This window comes from Puntigrus tetrazona, chromosome 20 (genome assembly GCF_018831695.1).
Source record: "Puntigrus tetrazona isolate hp1 chromosome 20, ASM1883169v1, whole genome shotgun sequence".
Lineage (NCBI taxonomy): Eukaryota > Metazoa > Chordata > Actinopteri > Cypriniformes > Cyprinidae > Puntigrus > Puntigrus tetrazona.
In genome coordinates this window covers 18123631-18143909 of record NC_056718.1, presented here as the reverse complement: position 1 = coordinate 18143909, position 20279 = coordinate 18123631, and the positions used below count along the sequence as shown (strand labels likewise).

The 20279-nt window shown below is 36.6% G+C and overlaps 2 protein-coding genes and 2 long non-coding RNA genes across 6 annotated transcripts in view; 2 read left to right on the top strand and 2 right to left on the bottom strand.

Moving 5' to 3' along the window:
* The window catches only part of kif26bb (kinesin family member 26Bb), a 17486-nt gene extending 7764 nt beyond the window's left edge, over nucleotides 1-9722 (top strand). The window contains exons 7-15 of the mRNA XM_043220328.1: nucleotides 218-311; nucleotides 1078-1340; nucleotides 2064-2244; nucleotides 2441-2585; nucleotides 3282-3441; nucleotides 3639-6351; nucleotides 7074-7243; nucleotides 8226-8376; nucleotides 8512-9722. Coding sequence (XP_043076263.1) covers nucleotides 218-311; nucleotides 1078-1340; nucleotides 2064-2244; nucleotides 2441-2585; nucleotides 3282-3441; nucleotides 3639-6351; nucleotides 7074-7243; nucleotides 8226-8376; nucleotides 8512-8711 — 4077 coding nt within the window. The 3' untranslated portion in view covers nucleotides 8712-9722. The remainder of the gene's footprint in view (nucleotides 1-217; nucleotides 312-1077; nucleotides 1341-2063; nucleotides 2245-2440; nucleotides 2586-3281; nucleotides 3442-3638; nucleotides 6352-7073; nucleotides 7244-8225; nucleotides 8377-8511) is intronic.
* LOC122325323 overlaps nucleotides 1-11990 on the bottom strand; it is a 12269-nt gene extending 279 nt beyond the window's left edge. The window contains exons 1-2 of the long non-coding RNA XR_006247285.1: nucleotides 11854-11990; nucleotides 8204-8355 (exon numbers count right to left, since the gene is read on the bottom strand). This is a non-coding gene — a long non-coding RNA (uncharacterized LOC122325323). The remainder of the gene's footprint in view (nucleotides 1-8203; nucleotides 8356-11853) is intronic.
* On the bottom strand, nucleotides 1088-2125 carry LOC122325324. Its single transcript, XR_006247286.1, has 3 exons — nucleotides 1990-2125; nucleotides 1311-1454; nucleotides 1088-1225 (listed from the first exon to the last, which is right to left on the bottom strand). It is a non-coding gene; the product is annotated as an uncharacterized LOC122325324 (long non-coding RNA).
* cnstb (consortin, connexin sorting protein b) lies at nucleotides 10682-20279 on the top strand. 3 transcript variants are annotated; one of them, XM_043220333.1, is made up of 10 exons: nucleotides 10682-10851; nucleotides 12371-12598; nucleotides 13469-13578; nucleotides 14747-14777; nucleotides 15412-15498; nucleotides 16015-16132; nucleotides 16603-16624; nucleotides 16715-17008; nucleotides 18344-18479; nucleotides 18581-20279. In XM_043220333.1, exons 1-10 carry the CDS (start codon nucleotides 10791-10793, stop codon nucleotides 18790-18792), a joined length of 1299 nt encoding a protein of 432 aa, XP_043076268.1. In that variant the 5' UTR covers nucleotides 10682-10790; the 3' UTR covers nucleotides 18793-20279. The 3 variants fall into 3 exon arrangements, with proteins under 3 accessions (XP_043076268.1, XP_043076270.1, XP_043076269.1); XM_043220335.1 differs by lacking the exon at nucleotides 10682-10851 and adding an exon at nucleotides 10885-11024; XM_043220334.1 differs by lacking the exon at nucleotides 10682-10851 and adding an exon at nucleotides 11959-12098.

Below are 20279 nucleotides of genomic sequence, written 5' to 3'. Positions count from 1 at the left end.
CTGAGTCATAATATCCAAACATCTGCAACACTCTCAGATTCGGTCACTTGAGTGCAGATATCCAATATCTGGATATTCTTATCCAGTAAAATCAACTGAGCAGTGTTAGATGTACATTTGGCTAAATAATTCCGCATCCCAATTTATGTACAGATGACAAACGATGAAAAAGTGTCATAAAAAAAGAGAAGAAATAAGCTGCAGTTTTATTTTTCAGGCAGAAGTGTGTGAGAACAGCTTGTGTGAAGTCCTGCAGTGTGTGCTTGCAGGAGCCGATGGTTGTGTCCTAAGCTTTGGACAAACCAGTGTGGGTAAGCGAGTGATATTTAAATCTTTTTGTAAACCTGTATTAGTGTGACACATGAAATAAAGGTCAGGGTTTTTATTTTTTAATAGACAGGTTTACTGAAGTAAATCTAAGTTTTGTATTACATTTTATAAGTCAGACGTTATATGGCTCATATATTAGGATGTAGGGAGAATATTGTGCTTACACAAAACATAGGAATAACAATAGTAATTTTATTTAGGACATACATATGCTTAATGTCTTGCAATCTTACATTAAATCTTGCAAACCGCCTCCAATGGCACTGACTCAAAAAAGTTCAGGCTCACATATATTTTTACCATGTGGATGAATGTGGATTGAATGTGGATTAAGCGTAGAGGCTACACAGTAGGCCATCACAGGTCATTTACCTTTAAGGTTATTAATTGTTATCCACCGAAAATCATGACAACAGTCTCTACATAGCATTTGGAGTATGACATCATTCTCTATTAGCTAGATTGAATTACCCGCTCTCCATGTTGGCCCTTGGCTCCCAGCCAGACATCATAAATCTTTTAAGCTGGCCCATGCTTGACTGCCGGTAAAGTGCTTTACATTTAATTGGTCATGACATTGCCACAACACATTTTACACCCCAGTTTGTAAAGTCATTCACCATGTATTTAAGCATATTTCAGTCTGTGGATTTATTCTGCAAAAAAACCTTTATGAGGGGATTTTCCGCCTAATGATGATCTGTTATAAAAGGTGGATTTCTCACCTTCTTTATTTCTGGTTTACAGGAATGTCTTACACAATGATTGGCCACGATGGTTGCACTCAAAGCCTAGGAGTTATTCCTTGTGCTATATCTTGGCTTTTCAAGCTCATTACCAGGAAGAAAGACAAGACATGGGCAAACATCTCAGTTTCCGTGTCAGCTGTAGAGGTCTGTGGGGAAAACAATGGCATCAGGGATTTACTCGCTGATGTTGACACGGGCAACTGCAAGGAGACCTATAGACCAGATGCTTACCTCAAAGAGGACCCCGTCTGTGGAGTACAAGCAAGTGTTGATCACGCTTCCTTTGTTCTAAGATCTAGACTTTCAGTTAGTTTTAATTTCCATTCATTATCCAGTGTTTTGGACATTTTTGCACAACTGCATGGAAACATTTTCCTGTAATATAGTTGGATGGATAGTTGGGATAGCAGAATTTCAATTCAAGCATATGCAGCATTCATGTAGCACTATATAAATAAAGCAATTGTGGCATAATGATGATAAACTTATCAAGAAGTGAACGGCATCCAATTTCACCATTTTTATAGCTATTCCACGGTTTATGGTGATCAGTTGTCATGTCAGTTATATTTAAGACAGCATAGGTTAAATAAAATAAAATTAAAGCACCTATTGTTTGCATTTTATGTCTACACTATTGAAACTATGATTATTTTATAGTTTGTGGATTGCTTAATTCATTTACACTGTAAGTGCCTTAATGTAACCCTAATTTTTGCTTTTTATAAAGTTAAGTGCACATAATTTTTGTTGTCATCTAATCAACATGTTACCACAAAAGCTGTTGATTGAGCTTTGCATATACTGATCCCAGAATATTCCTTAAAACAACATTGTCCATGACATTTATAACCCTAAGCACGGCATATTATCAATATTCATGGGCAATCAATACAAATTTAATACATACTCATTGATATGTTAATTGAGGCATTCCCATTTACTTGAGAGTTTCATTATTGGATTTTGTTATCTTGATCCCAGCTCTGCAACCACAGTGTACTAAATGCTCCAACTCCAGAAAGAGCAGCTTTCCTACTAGATACAGCCCTTGCGTCTCGCAGTGGGATAGTGGACAGTGGAGGGAGACCACCACATTGCTGTCACATGTTCTTCACCCTGCATGTTCGCCAACAGCACATAGGAAGCAGCACCAAATCTGGGAGTGAGTTCAGTTGCCTTTTCATAGCTCTAATGTAGAGATGTATATGAGCAGATTCTCACTACAGATCTTGATGTACAAAAGCATATTAGATGACATTTATCACGCAATATTGAACCAGGAAAGAAAAATGTGATACTTGATACTGTTTTTAGCATATTAACACATAGGTGTTATATAAAATGTATACTTTCCTCAGTGAATGTGGATCAAAGCAAGCTCAGCCTGATCGATTTGGGGAGCTGTGTGGGAGACAGGGAAGGAAGCAACTGTGGAGTCTGCCTCGCGGAGCTTGGAAACTTTATCACAGCCAATCTCAACAGACATAATCACGTCCCTAATAGGTATGTCTATGTATATCTCCATTATAAAGTAGAAAATTACTAATAGTATAATCGCACAGCAATTTAACTAAAGGACTAGTTCACCCAAAAATGAAAATTACTTCATGATTCATTTCCCCTTAAGCCATTCTCGTTTTCAGAGCAGCAGCAAAAGAATTAGCTATTTTAAGCTGCAGTCTGTAACTTTTAACACTCTAGCGGTTAATAAACAGAACTGTGTGCATCTTGTGGAAGAACTGTTCTCTCCGTTTACGTCTAAGACGAAGCATGCAGGTATCGAGCTACTCCACAGCAGTCTAAATAGTCTAAATATAAACATTTATTGTAGGTGTACCGTAGTGATTCAGGACAAGCCAAAAACACGGTTTGGACATTTTGAACACAAAAACGTTATGGACTGCAGCTTTAAACAACATGGTGTGTTTATCAAGTTTTAAATATGGATATTTTTTTTGCATCGATTCGATTCTGCTCAGAAGGCCTTGCTTTAAGGCCACTATATGCTGCCATTATAACGCTTTCAAGAGCCAGGACATTTTTTTAATATAACTCAGATTGTATTTGCCTGAAAGAAGAAAGTCATATATACCTAGGCTGGCTTGAGGTTTGGTCATAGGGTAATTTTTCCTTTTTGGGTGCATTGTTCCTTTATGTAAAATGTTAATTTAACTATCAGTAATAACTTCTTTATTACAGGGGAAGTAAATTAGGCATGCTTTTGCAAGACTCTCTGAGCAATGTCAACTGCTCCACCACAATTATTGCTCATATATCCACCATGTCGGAGGACCTTACAGAAAGCCTTTGTACGATGCAGACTGTGACTCGAATGCGAAGGCAGAAAAAGAAGATAAGGGTATGCTTATAGACTTGTTCACCAGTGTTCAGATTCTGTTAATTTAGACCATGCTTTATTTTTTATGTAAATCATTTTCTATATGTCATATGAGTTATAAAATACATTTATGTATTTTTTAAATTATGGACATGTTCCTCAGTTTTTAAGTGCTGTGAATTTAGGATGAGTTTTATTTATTTATTTTTTTATTTCAGAAATCCTCCTCAAGCTCGCCTGGAGGAAGAAGCTTAGGCAACGAGAGGAAATTTAATAATTCCACCAAGCTGAGATTCCAATCTACAGGAACACTGGATCAAGATCTCTCCTCTCCCGGTTTCTCTAGTGATCCAGTATTTTACCCTGGGAGTGACAAGTCTTGTGATACCATTATCTCTATGGATCCTTCTGGTCTCTTAGATAAAGAGGTTACAAATAGAAGCAGAGAGGTTTTGCCTATAATTCCATCTTTACTCAAAAGCAAATTGGAGTCCAAGAAGCTCTCGCTGATGAAGTTTTGTGAAATCTCTCCACCAATTGCCAATCGCATGAAGCAAATATCAAAAGAAAAAACTAAAGAAGAGTCAACACCAACAATTTTACAAGAAAAATCAGATTTTGAGTGCCTGAAGTGCAACACATTTGCAGAACTTCAAAATCGACTGGGAACCATAGACGGAACAGAGTTGGATCTATGTAAAGATCAGGAAGTGAACACTATGAGAAAACCACCTCGTTTAAGCCAAACCAAAAAGAAATCCAATTCATTGGACATTCAAGCGTTAAACAACAGAGAACCCAATAGTACCAGACAAGGAAACACCTCAAAAACATTTGCCATAATTCACAACAGTGAAGAAATTTCAAGTGCCACCAATTCAGCGATTATTCAACCACAGTTAGATGTTGTCAAACCGAGTGCACCTGTGCTATCTAGCCAACATCTAAGCAAATCTAAGCTTCATGATAAAATAATGAATATGATGCCCACTGCACTATCTTTGAAATTGGAAGACCAAGGTAAAATAAGATTATCGGATAATTCCACAATGCAATCTGAGACTCGAATATCTCCTATCGGCAAGAGTTCTCCGAGGTCTACCTCTTCTTCTTCTTTTTCATCATCCCTGTCTTCCAGTTTGAGCTCCCCACCTGCTGTTTCTGCCTCTTTGAATAGAGACATTCCACATTGTACAGGAAAAAAACAGAGAGAGATGAGGGCCACAATCACTGTGACCGTTCAGAAGCCACTGGATCTTAATGGACATGATGAGCTTGTGTATACTGTGGTTGAGGAGGTAACAATAAATGGGGGCACTGAGCAAGGAAAGGCACAAATATTAAGTATTCATGAGTCTCACTCTCTCCAGGCTTTAACACCAGGAAGTCAGTCTGTCAGGATTATCGGCAGCGTAGGTGAAGATCAAACAGCGAGTTTTTATAGTTCCAACTCTAATGCACAAACTTCAGAGCATGAAGCTTCCATGGCCTCATCAGATGCAGCTATTAAAGACACAAAAATCAATGCAAATATTGACAAGGCAGGCGGCCTCATTGATTCGAAAAACCTTCCGCAGCATGATACTTGGTCTGAGGTGCCCCTGACTGAAGATGTGAAGGAGATACCTAAAGGAGCCATGGTTAAACTTAACCCTCCCTGTGAGGTCTCCAAGTCAAAAAAATATGCTTGTGAAATTAAACCTGAACAGAGCTGGTTGTGCCAAAACAACAAGAAAGACTTCAAGGATGTCCCTCACATAAAAACTGAACAAAAGAACCCACAGAGTATAAGAGAAACTCCAGAGAAGAAACAGTATACAAAGAAAGATGGTCCAGTAGAATGGACCAAAGACAATATGCCATCAACGTCAACAAGCAGTCCCAATCTCAAAAGAAAAGAGATGAAAGAAGATTCTGGAATAGCCAGAAATGCAATTTTAAACATGGCTACCGAAACTAAGATGAGCACTAAATCTCATTTTGAGGAGAGCAGCAAGTTGTTTAATGCAAAACTGAAAGCATTATCCGGCAGGAGTCAAACATGGGATCACAGTAAGAGTGGGCGCTCAACGGGAAGCTTGGAAGGTAATTCTAGCTCAAGACTTAAAAGCAAGTTCCTTGAAGAGACTGCTTTCATCGATATGGCTCCAAAAGGCCTTTTAGAGGAAGATTACATTTCAGCACAACCCAGCCCGCTAGGTTTTAAAGAAGACTTTGAGGACTTTGTAAGGTGTCGAGCTAGCCAGAGTCTTGGGAGGGTTCCACAGTTCTTCCCCATGCATGATGCCAATGATCCAACTCGGCCATCAAAAAATATTATCTCGAAGACAACAGCCGTTAATAAATTCATGCCCAGTTCAAAGATCCACAAGATGCCAAACTTGTCTCCCAAACCCACTAGACACTCAATCAACCGGAGCTCAAGCTTTTCTCCGAACGGAGCACCTGTCAGCCAGAGCTCCTGGTCAACACACTCCCTATCCCGAAGTCAAGACAGCGGCAGTTTGAAGTCACCCGGTGCAGTCCGTAAAGGAAGAGTTGAGGCTTTAAGAAGCAGTAGAGACTCTCTTTCTGCTTCTAGTCAAGGTGGATCTGATTTAGATGAATGTGAGGAACTGGGGATGATGAAACCTTTCATTCACACATTGCCATCCCCGTATAGCCGGATCACAGCTCCACGGACTCCACACCACTGCAGTGGCCATGCCAGCGATACCACAAGCGTTCTCAGTGGAGAGTTGCCTCCTGCCATGTGTAAAACGGCTTTGCTCTATAACAGGAGCAGTATGGTCAGTAGTGGCTATGAAAGCATGCTGAGAGACAGTGAAGCTACAATTAGCAGCAGTTCAACGCACAACTCCATTAGCGATCAGAGCTGTTCACTTGGTGCTGCTAAAGGCATGAGAAGTAAAGGGAAAAAAAACAACATAGGTAAGGATTTTTGAATGAGGCATTTATATTTTGGTTTTGTGAGTCTCCAACAACAGGCTGACATGTACGCAAAGTACAAAAACAATTCCTATAATATGCATTTATTTTTACCTTATTTGCTCAATGACTCCCAAACAATTTGTCTTTGTGTGACACTAATATGTGGTGATTGACAGGGTTGCCAGGTTTTCACAGCAAACCCACCCAATTGCTACTCAAAACTAGCCCAAAACTTTTCAGGGGGAATTTCTGGTAAAAATCCTGTTTCGGTGGGTAAAATACAAATTTTTTGGTGTGGTTCTCCTGACAAAAGGAACTAAATATCCCATTATTGGGGTCTTCAAACTGCAGACATCCTGTGGAAAGAGCGTTAAAGTAACTGACAACAATTTGTGCGCTTTTAACACCCCCAAAAGTGGCACCTAGCGGCAAATAATGAATTTGCATTTTCATTCAGACCAACACGAGAATAAATTTTTTTTTATTAACAAGTGGGCAGGCAATACGCTAATGTTTTAACAGCTTGGGATTAGTTTTAAAAATGGTTAATTTCAATGATTCAGAGCCTACTCTTCCTTTTGAGAGATAGTAACTTTATAAGTAGTGAACTTTCAGATTTAAAACTTTCCAGGATGCTATGTTACATAGTCCATAATAGGGGCACTTAAATCAATGCATTCTGGCATAAAAACAATATGGTCTTCACTTGTATTTGTCCACAGGGTCCAGTCTAAGACGCCCATCTCAAGAAAACTTCATGTCGCTGAAGAAATCCGTCAGCGGGCCAAAAACACACCGGGTGGATCGGGGTGGTTCTGACTCTTATGAAATTAAAGTCTATGAGATTGACAATGTAAATGGTGTACAGAAGAGAGGTGGGGCAGGGAACAAGGTGAGGTTCAAAATGTGTCAATAAAAAAATGTCTGTTTGTCTGTCTGCTTTGTATTTCATTCACAAACTGCTGTCGTTGTATGGTCCATTAAATTGGTAGTGCTTGATTCAACTTAACTCACAGTTTTCGCAATTGCTTAGACAAAAATCTGTTCTTTGGTCAATTACCTTGACTCGCAACAGTTTTCTAGAAGTAAAGGCTGGGACATCCTACATGACTGTTGCCTAGATTTTTACTCAGTCTGTAGGAGAACGTCAGATCTCAGAGAACTCTGATTTTAAGTTGTGTAAGTATTCCAGCCTTAAGAAAACTTCAAATGCTTAAACGCTTTATTTCAATTTATTTTAAACTCTTGACTCAAACTAGAAACAATATACTGATTCAGAAAAAGTGTCATTTTACATTGTTTATACACTATTTTTTCTATTAAATATGCAATTTTTTTTACATTTATGAAATATTTTATATTATTTTGCTTTTTTAAATGTGTTATTTGTATAGTTTTCATTCAAAAATTTATTTAAATATTTATTCAATACTGTATTGTACACATTTTGACAATGTTGTGTTCTTTTACATATAATGTTTTTCCAATTAGTAAGGATACCTCAAATGGTGCTTAATTTCATCAAAACAATATTGTTATCACAAAACCAAAACTGTATGTTTAGAAATGTTTTTTTTCTGTCCTTATTTTGTATGTATCGTTACACATTTATTGTAGTAGGTGCTCATGGTCATATGTTTTAAATAAATTTCACAGTGTGTAATTCAGTGTATTCTGTGTATTTGATGGCTTTGTGGGTCAAGCTTTGAATTAGATTTAAGAGAGCTGAATACAGTGCCTGATTTTGTTTTAAAGTGCTAAAAACTTGTCATGTTACTTTAATATTAAATCCTGTGAAGTAATGGTAGGCTCACTCTTAGCTCACTCGCATTTAATATGGAGGCAAACTTACTTTTTGTCATCCACGTTTTCAGGGCATAGTCCTCTTTAGTGCAAAGCTGAAATTCTTGGAGCATCGACAGCAGAGAATAGCAGAGGTGAGACTCAGGTATAATGCTCTCAGGCGAGAGTTGGAACATGCCAAGCATCATCTGATGTTGGACCCTGGAAAATGGACCCGCGAATGTAAGGGTTAACGTTTAATTCTGCATATTAAGTAAAAATTAAGCACTGCAGTAAGGACACTGTAGGGTTGTTTATGGCTCTGCTTGCTGTGTCTTATCATTAATTGATATGCTGTTTGTGTGATGTGTTTTGCAGTTGACTTGTGGCAAACGTTTGAGGTAGACTCCCTGGAGCACTTAGAGGCTTTGGAGCAAGTCACTCAACGGCTAGAGCGTCATGTTAACCTCTGTAAAGCACATGTCCTGATGGTCACCAGCTTTGACGTTACACCCAAATGCAGACAAAAGTTACGACATCGGCCCACGATAGATCATCCAGCGTTCGCGGGAATATAGCATGTCAAGATTTTACGTGATCACTTTTACCTGTTGTGCAATATATTAAATTAGCCTATATGCGTGCAAATATACGGAGCGACTACTAGGGGGACATAGTAATCGAAAAAAATGAGATGGGAGGAACGCTTTTGTTGTCTGCTAGTTGGAACACGCTATAATTTGTACTCCCACCTCATTATTTCCATTACAAAGGTTTTACGCGCGAACCCGGAGGAGCGCGAAAACTAGGAAATATACGTACTTTTTCCCTTTCTTCTCGTTTTATTTCTTTTCATGTCCCTCGAGGAGCTCCGTACAAATCCTCTAACCGTCCTCAAAATCATCAAATTAAAGCTTCCAGCGACGCTGTTCAGACTCTACTTGAAATCGAATTAGCTGTCAGACTTTGTGTTGTTAGCTTTAGCACAGATAAGGTCAAAATAATGGACTGCAGACCGCTGTCTGCGATTGTAAACCCATGGTTTTTAGCGTTCAAATGTTAATTTTTCAACGGCACAATTGCAAATCCTGGGTTAATTTCCATATTGCCATATTTACTACGTTAACATTTTAACATCATAGCATGCAGTGAGCATGTGACCTGTAAAATAACTGCTTGTCCATCTGTAAGAATGTTAAACATTATAATGTTTGTTTCTCAAGTATTTATTTTTTAAGTTGTGCTATCTATTGTTAAATAACTTGCTATACCAATTCTAACAACATATTGTTTCACACAGTAGGCTATATGGCCTGCTTTTGGGATTCATTTCGCAAGTTTAAACCAATTATTTTTTCAGTTACTATTGTGAAATTAAAAGTAATGCTTAAGCCAGTTTAAAAGTGGTTTTTATTTGGGGATAAAATTGCCACACTATAAAGCAAGTCAACTTTAAGGTTGTAAAACGCTGCAAAGAATCATTACACCCAGTGTATATTTTGTTGAACTAAAAGCAAATAATTTGCATATCACTTTACTGTAAATGCATTTCATCCTTATTGTGTATGTGCTAATAAAAGGTTGTTATTCAAACGATTGTGTTTTTTTATTATTTAAATTTAGACATGTTTTTAGTGAAATTGCATTGATTTGTTTGCATAATATACCCACTGCAATCATCGAAACACGACTTTCTTAAAAAAAACATTAGCTTAACTAAAACCTGATTTGTGTTTTCCACATAGGATTGTTAAAACATTCTGACATATTGCAGTGAGTCAGCTGATTGCGTTGTCAAAACATATTACCTGGCCGAGATGAAATGCAGAGTTCACTCAAACGGTACGATAGGATGAAAACTTCCCTATTATGAAGTCAGACACAGAGCAGACATGCAGCAGCCCCGCGTTTCAAGGGTTGCGTTTACCTTCTGCTCCAGTTCCTACGTTTTCTAACGTCCATTTCATGTTTGCCCTCAAAGCTTTAATGTCAGCACATTATTTATATTCTGGGAAAAGAACTGGAAATATTTTGAATAGCTTTGGATGTGATGCTGATGGATTAATAAAACCGAACAAAAGATCTGTTGTCGATTATTATGAATGCAATGCATAACCGAAAGAAGACATATTCTGAGAAGTTGGTTGCTTATTATAACATTGAAAATTGAATGTTATCATCAATTGCATCAAAATGCAAGTAGGCTAATATAAGGTAGCTTATAAAAACACATGCCTAGCCCTGTGCACAAGACTAAATATCGGAGGCTATAAATATAAATATTATAAGCTATATAATATGGTCTTTGCGGTATATAGATTTTTTGATGTATCTATATTAATTATACATTCTGTGGCAAATATAGAAACTGACAATTGAAACGAATTAATGTATTTTAAAAGGAACATGTTATAATGCATGTCCAATTTTACTCTCTCCAAACACATTTCCAATGTCAGTGCTCCTTATGAACCGATGGGTGGCACTAAACGCCCAGCAAGACCGAAACCTCGAAAAGAAACGCCCCTGTTTGGATCGTAAACAACTGCACAGATGCAGAGAGATAGGCAGGGCATCGAAACTGATTTCAGATCGGTGCGTGTCCGCCGGAGAGGGGTCCGGGGTCTCAGCTCGAGCAGCTCTGGGAACAGATACGAATGCCGCGCGTGCACGCGTCTACAGATGCGGACCGCGTTAACATCGATACGCAAACTAAACGTAAGTACGAGAGGGATATTTCAATGGGTCGCGTGGCTGTGTTTCGTCGTGAAGTGGCTCTGTTGAAAATAAAACAGTGACAAAGGGCAAGACGCTGCGAAGTGGACACGGGACGCTAAAGCACGCGCCCTTTACACCATCTTCCAGCGATGTGTCGGCTATTTGTGCGCAAGGTAGACTATATCTGCAAAACTGGATTTTTAGAAGTGAGGTATATGTAAATGTACCAAAATGACTAATTCACGTTATGATGTTGGGTTTCTAAGGCGTTCGTATTTACATTTAGTCATTTAGCAGACTCATTAATCCACGATTGTGTAGAATCATTAGAAGTTCAATAAGCCTCACATTATAAAGTTGATCAAAAGGGACAGAGAACACGTCCCTCTCTCTTTTTTCTTTTTTTTTAAGGGTTCTGATTTAGGACATTATTTAACATTTTAAGGCATGTGAAAACCTGACTGCTGTTAAACATGAGCATGTCATGACATCTAACTTTGGACACACCAAACACTTTGCCTGTCAAATGATGTTAATTCGTGGTGTAGTGCGCTCTAAAAGTGGTTATTAGCTGTGGCTTTCCAAAAGAAAAAAAAAACCTCTTCTAAGCCTGTTAGATAATAGCAACCAATGAAATGCAATTTAGATATGGTACCTCAAAGTACTCACCCTAATGCAGGTACCTAAACCCTAAAGTAATAATATAAACAATTCAGATTTTTTTTCCATATGAAAAAAACGAAACAAAAACGCATACATTCAGCTTTTAACTTAATTTACATTATTGCTGAAAAAATGTAAAATGCACTTAAATTGTAATTACAGTTCACAGTACCATATATTTTTTAATCAAATAAACGCTATCTTAGTGAGTATCACAGACATTAAAAACGAAACTTTTAAATGGCATATTCCTTATACATAATTTGTGCAAACAAAACTGTTTCCCTCTTGCTGCATTAGGTACAGTGTCAATCACAGCATGTCTATTTATTTGCTCACCCGGTTGCATATATGTTCACAGCTTTCATAAGGGTCCATCTTGACACCTATCAGGCCAGCTGTGGTCATGTTGTGTCAAGGAACATCTCGACTTTTCTTTCAGCCCTTTCCACCTCATGTTCTGTTACCATCCTGGCATTGACGGTTTCTTCGCAACGAGGAGACTCATCCACACTCCACACTTTTCTATGAATTATGCATTGCTGCTATAAGTGCCTCGTGTTTTTCTTCACACCTGTCAGTGAGTGAGTGTTGGTTCACTGTCTAAGTAAGGCCCAAAATCCGCCTGAAAAAATTCTGTAACACCAAACCTGTCCTACTTGTCTTTCCTCTCTTTATTCTTTTGAGGAAAAAGATTTATTTTGTGAGGAATGCAACGCATTGCCACTGATAACAGACATAAACAGCCTAAGGAATTTAAAAAACATACGACAAGACTTTAAAACGTTTCCTCTTGAATTCTGATGAAGACAGATTAATTTTTTAACTGTCTATCTTCTTTGTGATCGCCCTGCAGTTATGGAGGAGTCAGAGACGAGGAAGTCTGTAAGATGGAAAGAGACGAGCAGAATAACTCAGACTGAAGAGGACATCATTACTTCTTACCTAACAGTCTCCGATGAGAATCAGAACAAACTGCAGGAGGCAGAGGTAATGGAAGCGGTTAAACACGACTCAGAGAACAGGAGCCCCGAGGAGAGGTCTCCAACTAACATCAAGAGCCATAACTGCTCTTTAGATCGTGGTAAGTTGTCTATATTGATTTTTTTTTAAATGAATAAAATAACACTTAAGTTGCAGCTCCTAATAAAAGTACTTAAATGTTTTCTTTCTTGGAACACAAAAGGTGTATGCATATCCATATATAGTAACTATTATATAATTATTATATAATTATATCAGTCGGTTGAAAGAAATAAGAATTGCTAACAGAGTTTATTTGGCAAGAGTTCATTAAATTAAGCAAAAGGAGAAAAAGTAAAGTAGTAAATGCATAAGTAGTAAATGTAACTTTTTTTAAGATTCCCGAAACATATTATAATTTCCACACAAAAATTAAGCAGCACAATGTTTTCAAAGTTTCATAACGATAAAAAAAATAACGATTAGCATTATGCAGTAATTTCTGAATAAGAAAAAAAATCTGCTTTCCCATCTAATGTATAAATTACATTTTATAATGTATTAAAATAGAGAACAGATATTTTAGGTTGTTAGAATATTTAACGATATTAATGCTTTTACTGTATTTTTTATAAACTTCTTTTAAAAATATTAAATATGGAAGGACTATGAACTATTGGTGTATGGAAAAGAGCTGATTGAGATTCTTTAAAATGATCATTTTGCTTTGGAAAAATACCAGTTTTTAAGTTTGGAATGGTATAAGGATGAGTAAATAAAGTCAGAATTGTTATTTTGTCTGTTAGATTATACATTTAAACGTACTAGCTAGTCAGGCACATGAGGTACAGTAGTAGGTACAGTAGTATGATGATTGAATGATGATAGAATGATTGACTATAAACTTGTGAAATGTGCTCAAAAACCACCGGATTGACTGATTTACTGAAGTCAGAAGTATGCTATAACGTCTGGTGTGATCTCTGTACAGGTCAGCTCTCTGGAATTATGCCACCTGGACCTAGTCCTTCTCTTCTGGCCTCACTGCAGTCCCTCGTTGAACACAATGATCACATGCTACTCCCACATTCTTTACACCAGGTGTGTGCACTTTTTTTTAAAAAACAGTTTGAAAAGCTTACTCTCCAATAAAGCCTATAGCCAAAACAAAAACTCGCATGAAAAGACCTGGTTGTCTTTTAATAAAAGCGTGTATACAGGTTTTTCTCTCAGATACACCTAGATTGTTAATAATATAGAAGGATCACGCAGTCTATATTGCTACCTGATAAATGTTTATGTGTATTCTGTGGATCTTATTCTCTTGAGCTCTTTCTGTGGAAGTGGTAAAAAACATTTAGAAGGTCTTTTGGAATTTTTATAGCGAACTCATGCAATTTTTTTTATTCATATTTTTATATTTTATATTTGCTTTACATTTTCCAATTCTGACTTTTTGTCTTGACAATTTTGCAGAATTGCAAGATGTAAAGTCAGTACAACATAAAGAGATTTAGCCATTTTATAAAAAGTCAGAATTGTTACATAATCTCTTAATAAAGTTAAAGATGTCTGTTAAAAATTGCAGATGACCTTGTGTTATTCTAATTTTTTATATCATAGCAGTAAAAAAAAAAAAGAATTTCAGGATGTAAGCTGTGTCCGAATAAAACTTCAATATCTTTCTGTTTAAACTGTCTCAATAAATTCAACCAAAACATAACTATTACAAAAATGAACTATAATTACGTACATAATATAACTATTATTCATTTTTTGTATTTTGTCAGCATTTCCTGGCATCCAACTATAAGCTTAAACAATTATCAACACCATGCGCATTTATAATCAGATCTGTCAACGAGACAAACTACCGAAATGTCCTCGTTGGAGTTGTTTTTTCAATCTCCCTGTAGAGTTCTGATAGTTATAATAATCACGAGTCCAGTACAAAGCAATTTGTTTTCCTGTCTTACGCTAAATATAGACGATCCATGTAAGAGAATTCAGTATATGGGCAAAGATAGAGCAGTTATTCCTTTCGTCGTTCACACTCACTGTCAGACCCGTTCACATGTTCGTGCAAGTACCCTGCTTTTAAAGATGCTCTTCGCTACAGCTAATGAAACCAAGACTCTAGATTCAAGTCTAACAGGAAATAGACTTTGATCGACCACCTGAGAGTCTTTTAACGGAGCGCTTGACGAAACTGCTTTTGGAAGATAAATGTGGTAAGGAGATGTAATGTTATTTTTCTCTTCCATTACAGATAGCCGAGGGCTACTTCCTCGAAAAGGACTGTATCCTTTTTTTAATGCATGTAAACCCACCTCTCACATTTCCTCTCTGACTTTCCCTTGCTATCACTGAACGGTCCCCGATGATGCTGCTGTCATAGTGACCAGGGCGAGCGTCATCAAAAGAGACTCATTAGGGTGTGTCTTTCCGTGTCGACTTGTAGGGTGTTCCACAAAAGGAAGGATGTGGATAGATTTTTAAGTAATCTGAAACAGTGAAAGAAAGATTTATGTTATAATTGTAATCATATGGTCTTCCTGTATAAATAAATACTGGGAAAACAGTAATATAATTGTAAAATATTATTACAATTTTAAATAACTGCTTTATTTGATATAGTTTAGAATTTATTTTATTCCTTCCATGGCAAAGCTGAATTTTCACTCTAGTCTTAAGTGTCACATGACTCTTTTGTGGAAAGCATGTTCATGGGTTCATAAGAGCATCATTTATTTGAAATGGAAATATTTTGCTTTGCTTAAACACTTTTGGTAAATTTAATGCATCGTTGCTGAATAAAAGTATTATTTTCTTCGAACAAACTTACCTTAAATCTTTGAAAAGGATATATATATATATAATATATGTATACGTACACTTTTAAAGGTTGGTTTCTTTAAGCTTCGATCATTTCAGATCAGTGGGCAGTGGAGTTTCTTCATCTGGAGAAGCTGTATCATGAAAGACTGCTGTCTAATCTGGCCTCATTACAAGAGAAATGGGGTAAGGATGGATAATAATATGAAAAGAAAATATTTCCTGAAATAACTTTAACCAGGGGAGGCTACATTGTTTACAGGCGAGGGAATTTCCTGAAGCATTGTTTTATCTGGTAAAGATGAGACTCCTTTTGTAAATAGGACAATTGCTAGTTTCATCATTCGCAAGTAAACAGAAGTGGAATGGTTTGAGCTCAGGAAACTGCTCGTTTCCCAACTGCACTTCACTGCCCAGACCACATGTGACTCTGTTACTTCACCAATATCACTGAAGTACAGAGGTCAGACTCTCCCTTCTTATCTGATTAACTGCCAACAAGACCTGACTGTGGAAAGTGAAACCTGAAGATTTCACATAGCTGTAGCTCTTTCAGTACAATGGGTTTTTTTTCAATGAACTATCTGGAACTGAACATGCAATGTATGTTTTTAGATTGCTTTCACTGTAGGTAAATGCGTCGGAGAATATGAGACACAGTCAAAATGATTTAAAGGCTCAAATCTAAATGTTTGGTTTCAGAGTGCCAGAGGAAAATCAGTGTCCAAACCGAAAGTAACTCTCCTGTGAACTCTGATGGAAGTGAAAGAGAGAGAGAGCATATGGAACTGTTGAATCATATCTGCAAAACACACCAGAGGTGAGACAAGCACTGTGCAAGCAAGTAGAAAATAATAATAATAATAATAATAATAGCATTTTTTAATCCCTAAAATATCTCATCAAGACCCATCAGTTTAAGCAGATTAATAGGCAAAGCATAAACATTTCCTTATTTAACTTTTTACTTTACTTAAATTGACAGAAGTTAGAAGCTTTTATTTTATCTGTGCCCTATTGTATCTTATAGTGATTTGGCAAAAAACGTTGAAACCTTGTAAAAAGGTACCTCTAAAGGTGCATTAATAATCGTGTATATATATATATATATATATATATATATATATATATATATATATATATATATATATATATATATATATATATATATATAATTTGGATGTACATTTTATTATATAGAACATTCAGCAAATAGTTCATTATGTGTATTGAGTAACAACAATCATAATACTGAAGTGAATTTGACAAATTCTGCTTCTCCTTTTTCAGACCTATCCTATCTTTGCAAAAGGTAATTTATTACAGTTGCTTCATTATCCATGCATGCAGTTTTCTGTCTTTACGTCTTTGTGAGCCTGATTAAATCAGTCTGTTATCGCAGAACATGGATGACATAAAACTATACAACAGCCCAGCCCTCGTGTCAAAAGACAGAAGATCAAAACAAGAACAAGCTTCAGTGAACTCAACCGAGAGAGAGGACGGGGCGGAGGACTGCTCACGGCCAGAAGCTGAACAGGAGCCAGAAGAGGACTGTGAATTGAATGAGGAGGAGGAGGAGGACGAGGAAGGTTTCGAGGAAGATGAGTGCTGGTATGAGGAGATGCAGGATGACACAGCCGTAGACGGCCAGCTTCCTGTGGATGAGCTGGCCAGCCTTATTCAGGTAGTAGAGGTAAGACGCTGTAGGAGTGATGTTAATCTCTTACATATTACCATCTGCCCTTAGAAAAACTAAGCATGCTGAGACACCATCCGTCTGCAGCAGTCTTTCCAACCCATCCGCTTACTGAAACGATTTGTATTCCTCGGGGCCTAAACCTGCAATGTATTAATCTGGCTTCTTAAATTGAATTTTTATGACTTCGTAAAAGGTCAAGTGGGACTTTCTTCCAATTCTCAGGCCATGTTTCTTAACCACAGGGTTTCTCTGCTTTGTCAAAGCAAAATAGTGTGATGTCATCCGCAGCGTTATGGCAGCCAGCTGCAGGAATTTTATGAAGAAGCGTTCTGGGAGTGTATGGTTTCCTAAAGCTATTGGGTGTGGTCTTCTTAAATAATAGTCCAACTGCGGAAACCTTGTCCAGAGCTGCGTCAGACACACACTGTGAAAGAGTTCCTAACAGCAACAACACACACACACACACACACGACAGCTAAATGATGCATTACATGATTTGTTTGTTTGTTGTACACAATTATTTTATAGAGATTTGAAGACTCTGCAATTGTGTTTTGGCTTCAGATTTGACTTGGAAAAGCAACAACAACAACAACAAATTTTTTTCTTCATCATGTCATACTATAAGCCATGTAGGAAAAATGCAGAAACATAAAAAAAAGTAAATTACAGGATTTAGATTTTTAGGTCAGCTATCTTTTATAAAAAATAATTGCACTAAAATTAATTGAATTTGCATTTGTAGTGTGCTTAAAATCTTAAAGGTATATTTCAACAATGTGAAATGCATATAAGATATTAAAAAAGGCCACATAAGTGTACTTAAAGCAACTAATGTGTTCATTTCTTATAAGTGCATACCTTTTAAAAAGTGTTTGTAACTTTGTGATGACGTTGAATTATTTTTAGATCACTATGTTTTGGTAACAATTTATCATGCATTAAATAAGCATGCTTGTTTTGATTTTAGAAAAAAATATTATATTACATAAAGATAGAGATGCACTGAAAATGCACTGTTAAAATCAATTACATTTATATATATATGGCGTAAAATAATAAACTAGTAAATTTTAAATTTAAAAAAAGTGTAAATAACTTGCAGTTATCTGTCTAAAAAAACTGCATTTTTTTTACACTTGTATAATTTCCATAAAAATACTCTTTAACAGTGGACTTATTTTATTATGATGTTGCGCGTACTGCCCCCTTGTGGTTACTGGTTGTCATTACATTATTTGCTATGAAGGTATTCTTAAAAATAATTCTGCATCATATGGTACAGTCTATTTTAATCCTTTTGATACTTTATTCCTGATATTTCTGTAGAGGTTTCCCTCAGATGGCTTAGTGTCGATTTTAAAGAAGAGAGTCTGCGCCAGGGAAACGGAGAAAGCCTCGCTGCTAAAAGAATCGACCAAACGCAGAGTCCACTTCAGAGAGCCAGACGATGCTCTCGATCAAGGTACGATTGCGAGCATGTATTAAAAGGGGGGCCTTCATGTATTCAGATTTCTGTCCTGCATCAACGTGAGACTGATCAAAGCTCATCTTTCATGCATACAGATGAGTCCGCCAGAAAGTCTTGCCTCATCCTTCTCGTCTTGTGCGTGGCTACTGTGGTGATTAGCATGGGTGGGACTGCTCTTTATTGTCTCGTCGGAGAGGCGTACTCAAACGTGTGTGCCGACTTCTCGCAAAACGTGGACTTTTACTTTGGACCCGTACGAAGAGGAGTGGACGCTCTCACGCAGTGGCTCTCTTCTGATGCGTCATAGCAGCTATTTTATGCAGTGGAGCTATTTCTTCATATTATCATTTCCAGTGATTAACGACAGTATTACTCTTGAGATAATATGCACTAATGCACATTACCAGACTGGCCTTAATATATGTTGCTTTAGTGAGTCACAAAGGGCTTCCTAATGCATAAATAAATTTGTATAGTGTATTTAATATTGGTACAAAAACAAGTTGTCGCAGATAATACTTATATGCCACTTATTACAGATAATCCTAATATACTGTACCACTGCCTTTCTTTGAATCGGTAACTATACATGCATTGAAATAACTGCCTTTGGAGCCAGTTATATCGTTTTTGTACATTTTAGTACTTTAAAACACTATATTCCAGGGTTACATTTGTATATAAGACTTGGCACTTTCCATTGGTGCTATAATCACTGAAATTGATACAGTATGCACAAAAATAAGCTTTATGGGTGTATGTTGAAGAAGTAGTTCATTCAAAAATGAGACTTGGCTCATAATTGACTCATCTTAAGGCCATCTGAGTTTGTTTCTTTATCTTAACAGATTTGGAGAAAGGTAGCATTACATCACTCTCTCACTAATGTATCATCTAAAGTGAATGGGTGCCGTCATAATGTCCAAACAGCTGATAAAAAAACATCACAAGAATCCAAAAGAAATTCATCTAATTCCAGTCCGTCTTGATAAAAGATAAGCTGCATTTATAAGAAACAAATTCATCATTCAGGAGGAGATAGAAGACTCAAATTGTAACCGGAAGCATCTGTTTAAAGTTAAAAAACGTCTTGATAATTAATTTGTTTATTACAAACACACAGCTTTTCACTTCATAAGACACAATATTAATTGATGGACTATCTGTTCTGATAAAAAGAAAACACGTCTACATTTTGAAAGACCTGACAGTGAGTAAATTGTCAGTAATTTTTAATTTTTGGGTGCATTATTGCTTTAACTATGGGATATTAACTTATCAAAATAACTTTATTATTAACAGAACTAGACAGGCTAAATAGTAGAAAAACGATGATCGATAGTTTTGAGTCTTGTTTATCCAACACTTGGTCAGCAGGTACAAAATAAATTTAAAGGTTTTATAATTGTACAGTATAAAATACAGCAATCAATCACTGTGTTTTAATTACAAATATGATTTGTGTTCAGCAATCAAAGTGAGTATGAGTTTTTGTGGAATTTTTTTTATTTTAAATGTTTTTTTGTTTTTGTTTTTTTAATATGATCAGAACCAGAAATCCCATTTTGCTGTATGTTTCTCTTTTTTCTGTTCCAAGTAGTATGATCTCAGAATTATGTTTGGAAATGTGTTTTTATATTTAAAAAGTGGTTTATGGTTTATGCTGTAGCTCTGTCTATAATAATATTGGATTGGTCCTCTGAATGGAAGAAAAGATGACGTAGCATTAAATGGAATTGGCACACGTAATAAAGCCTATGGTGAAGTAGGAGCATTTCTCTTTGGAAACCCACA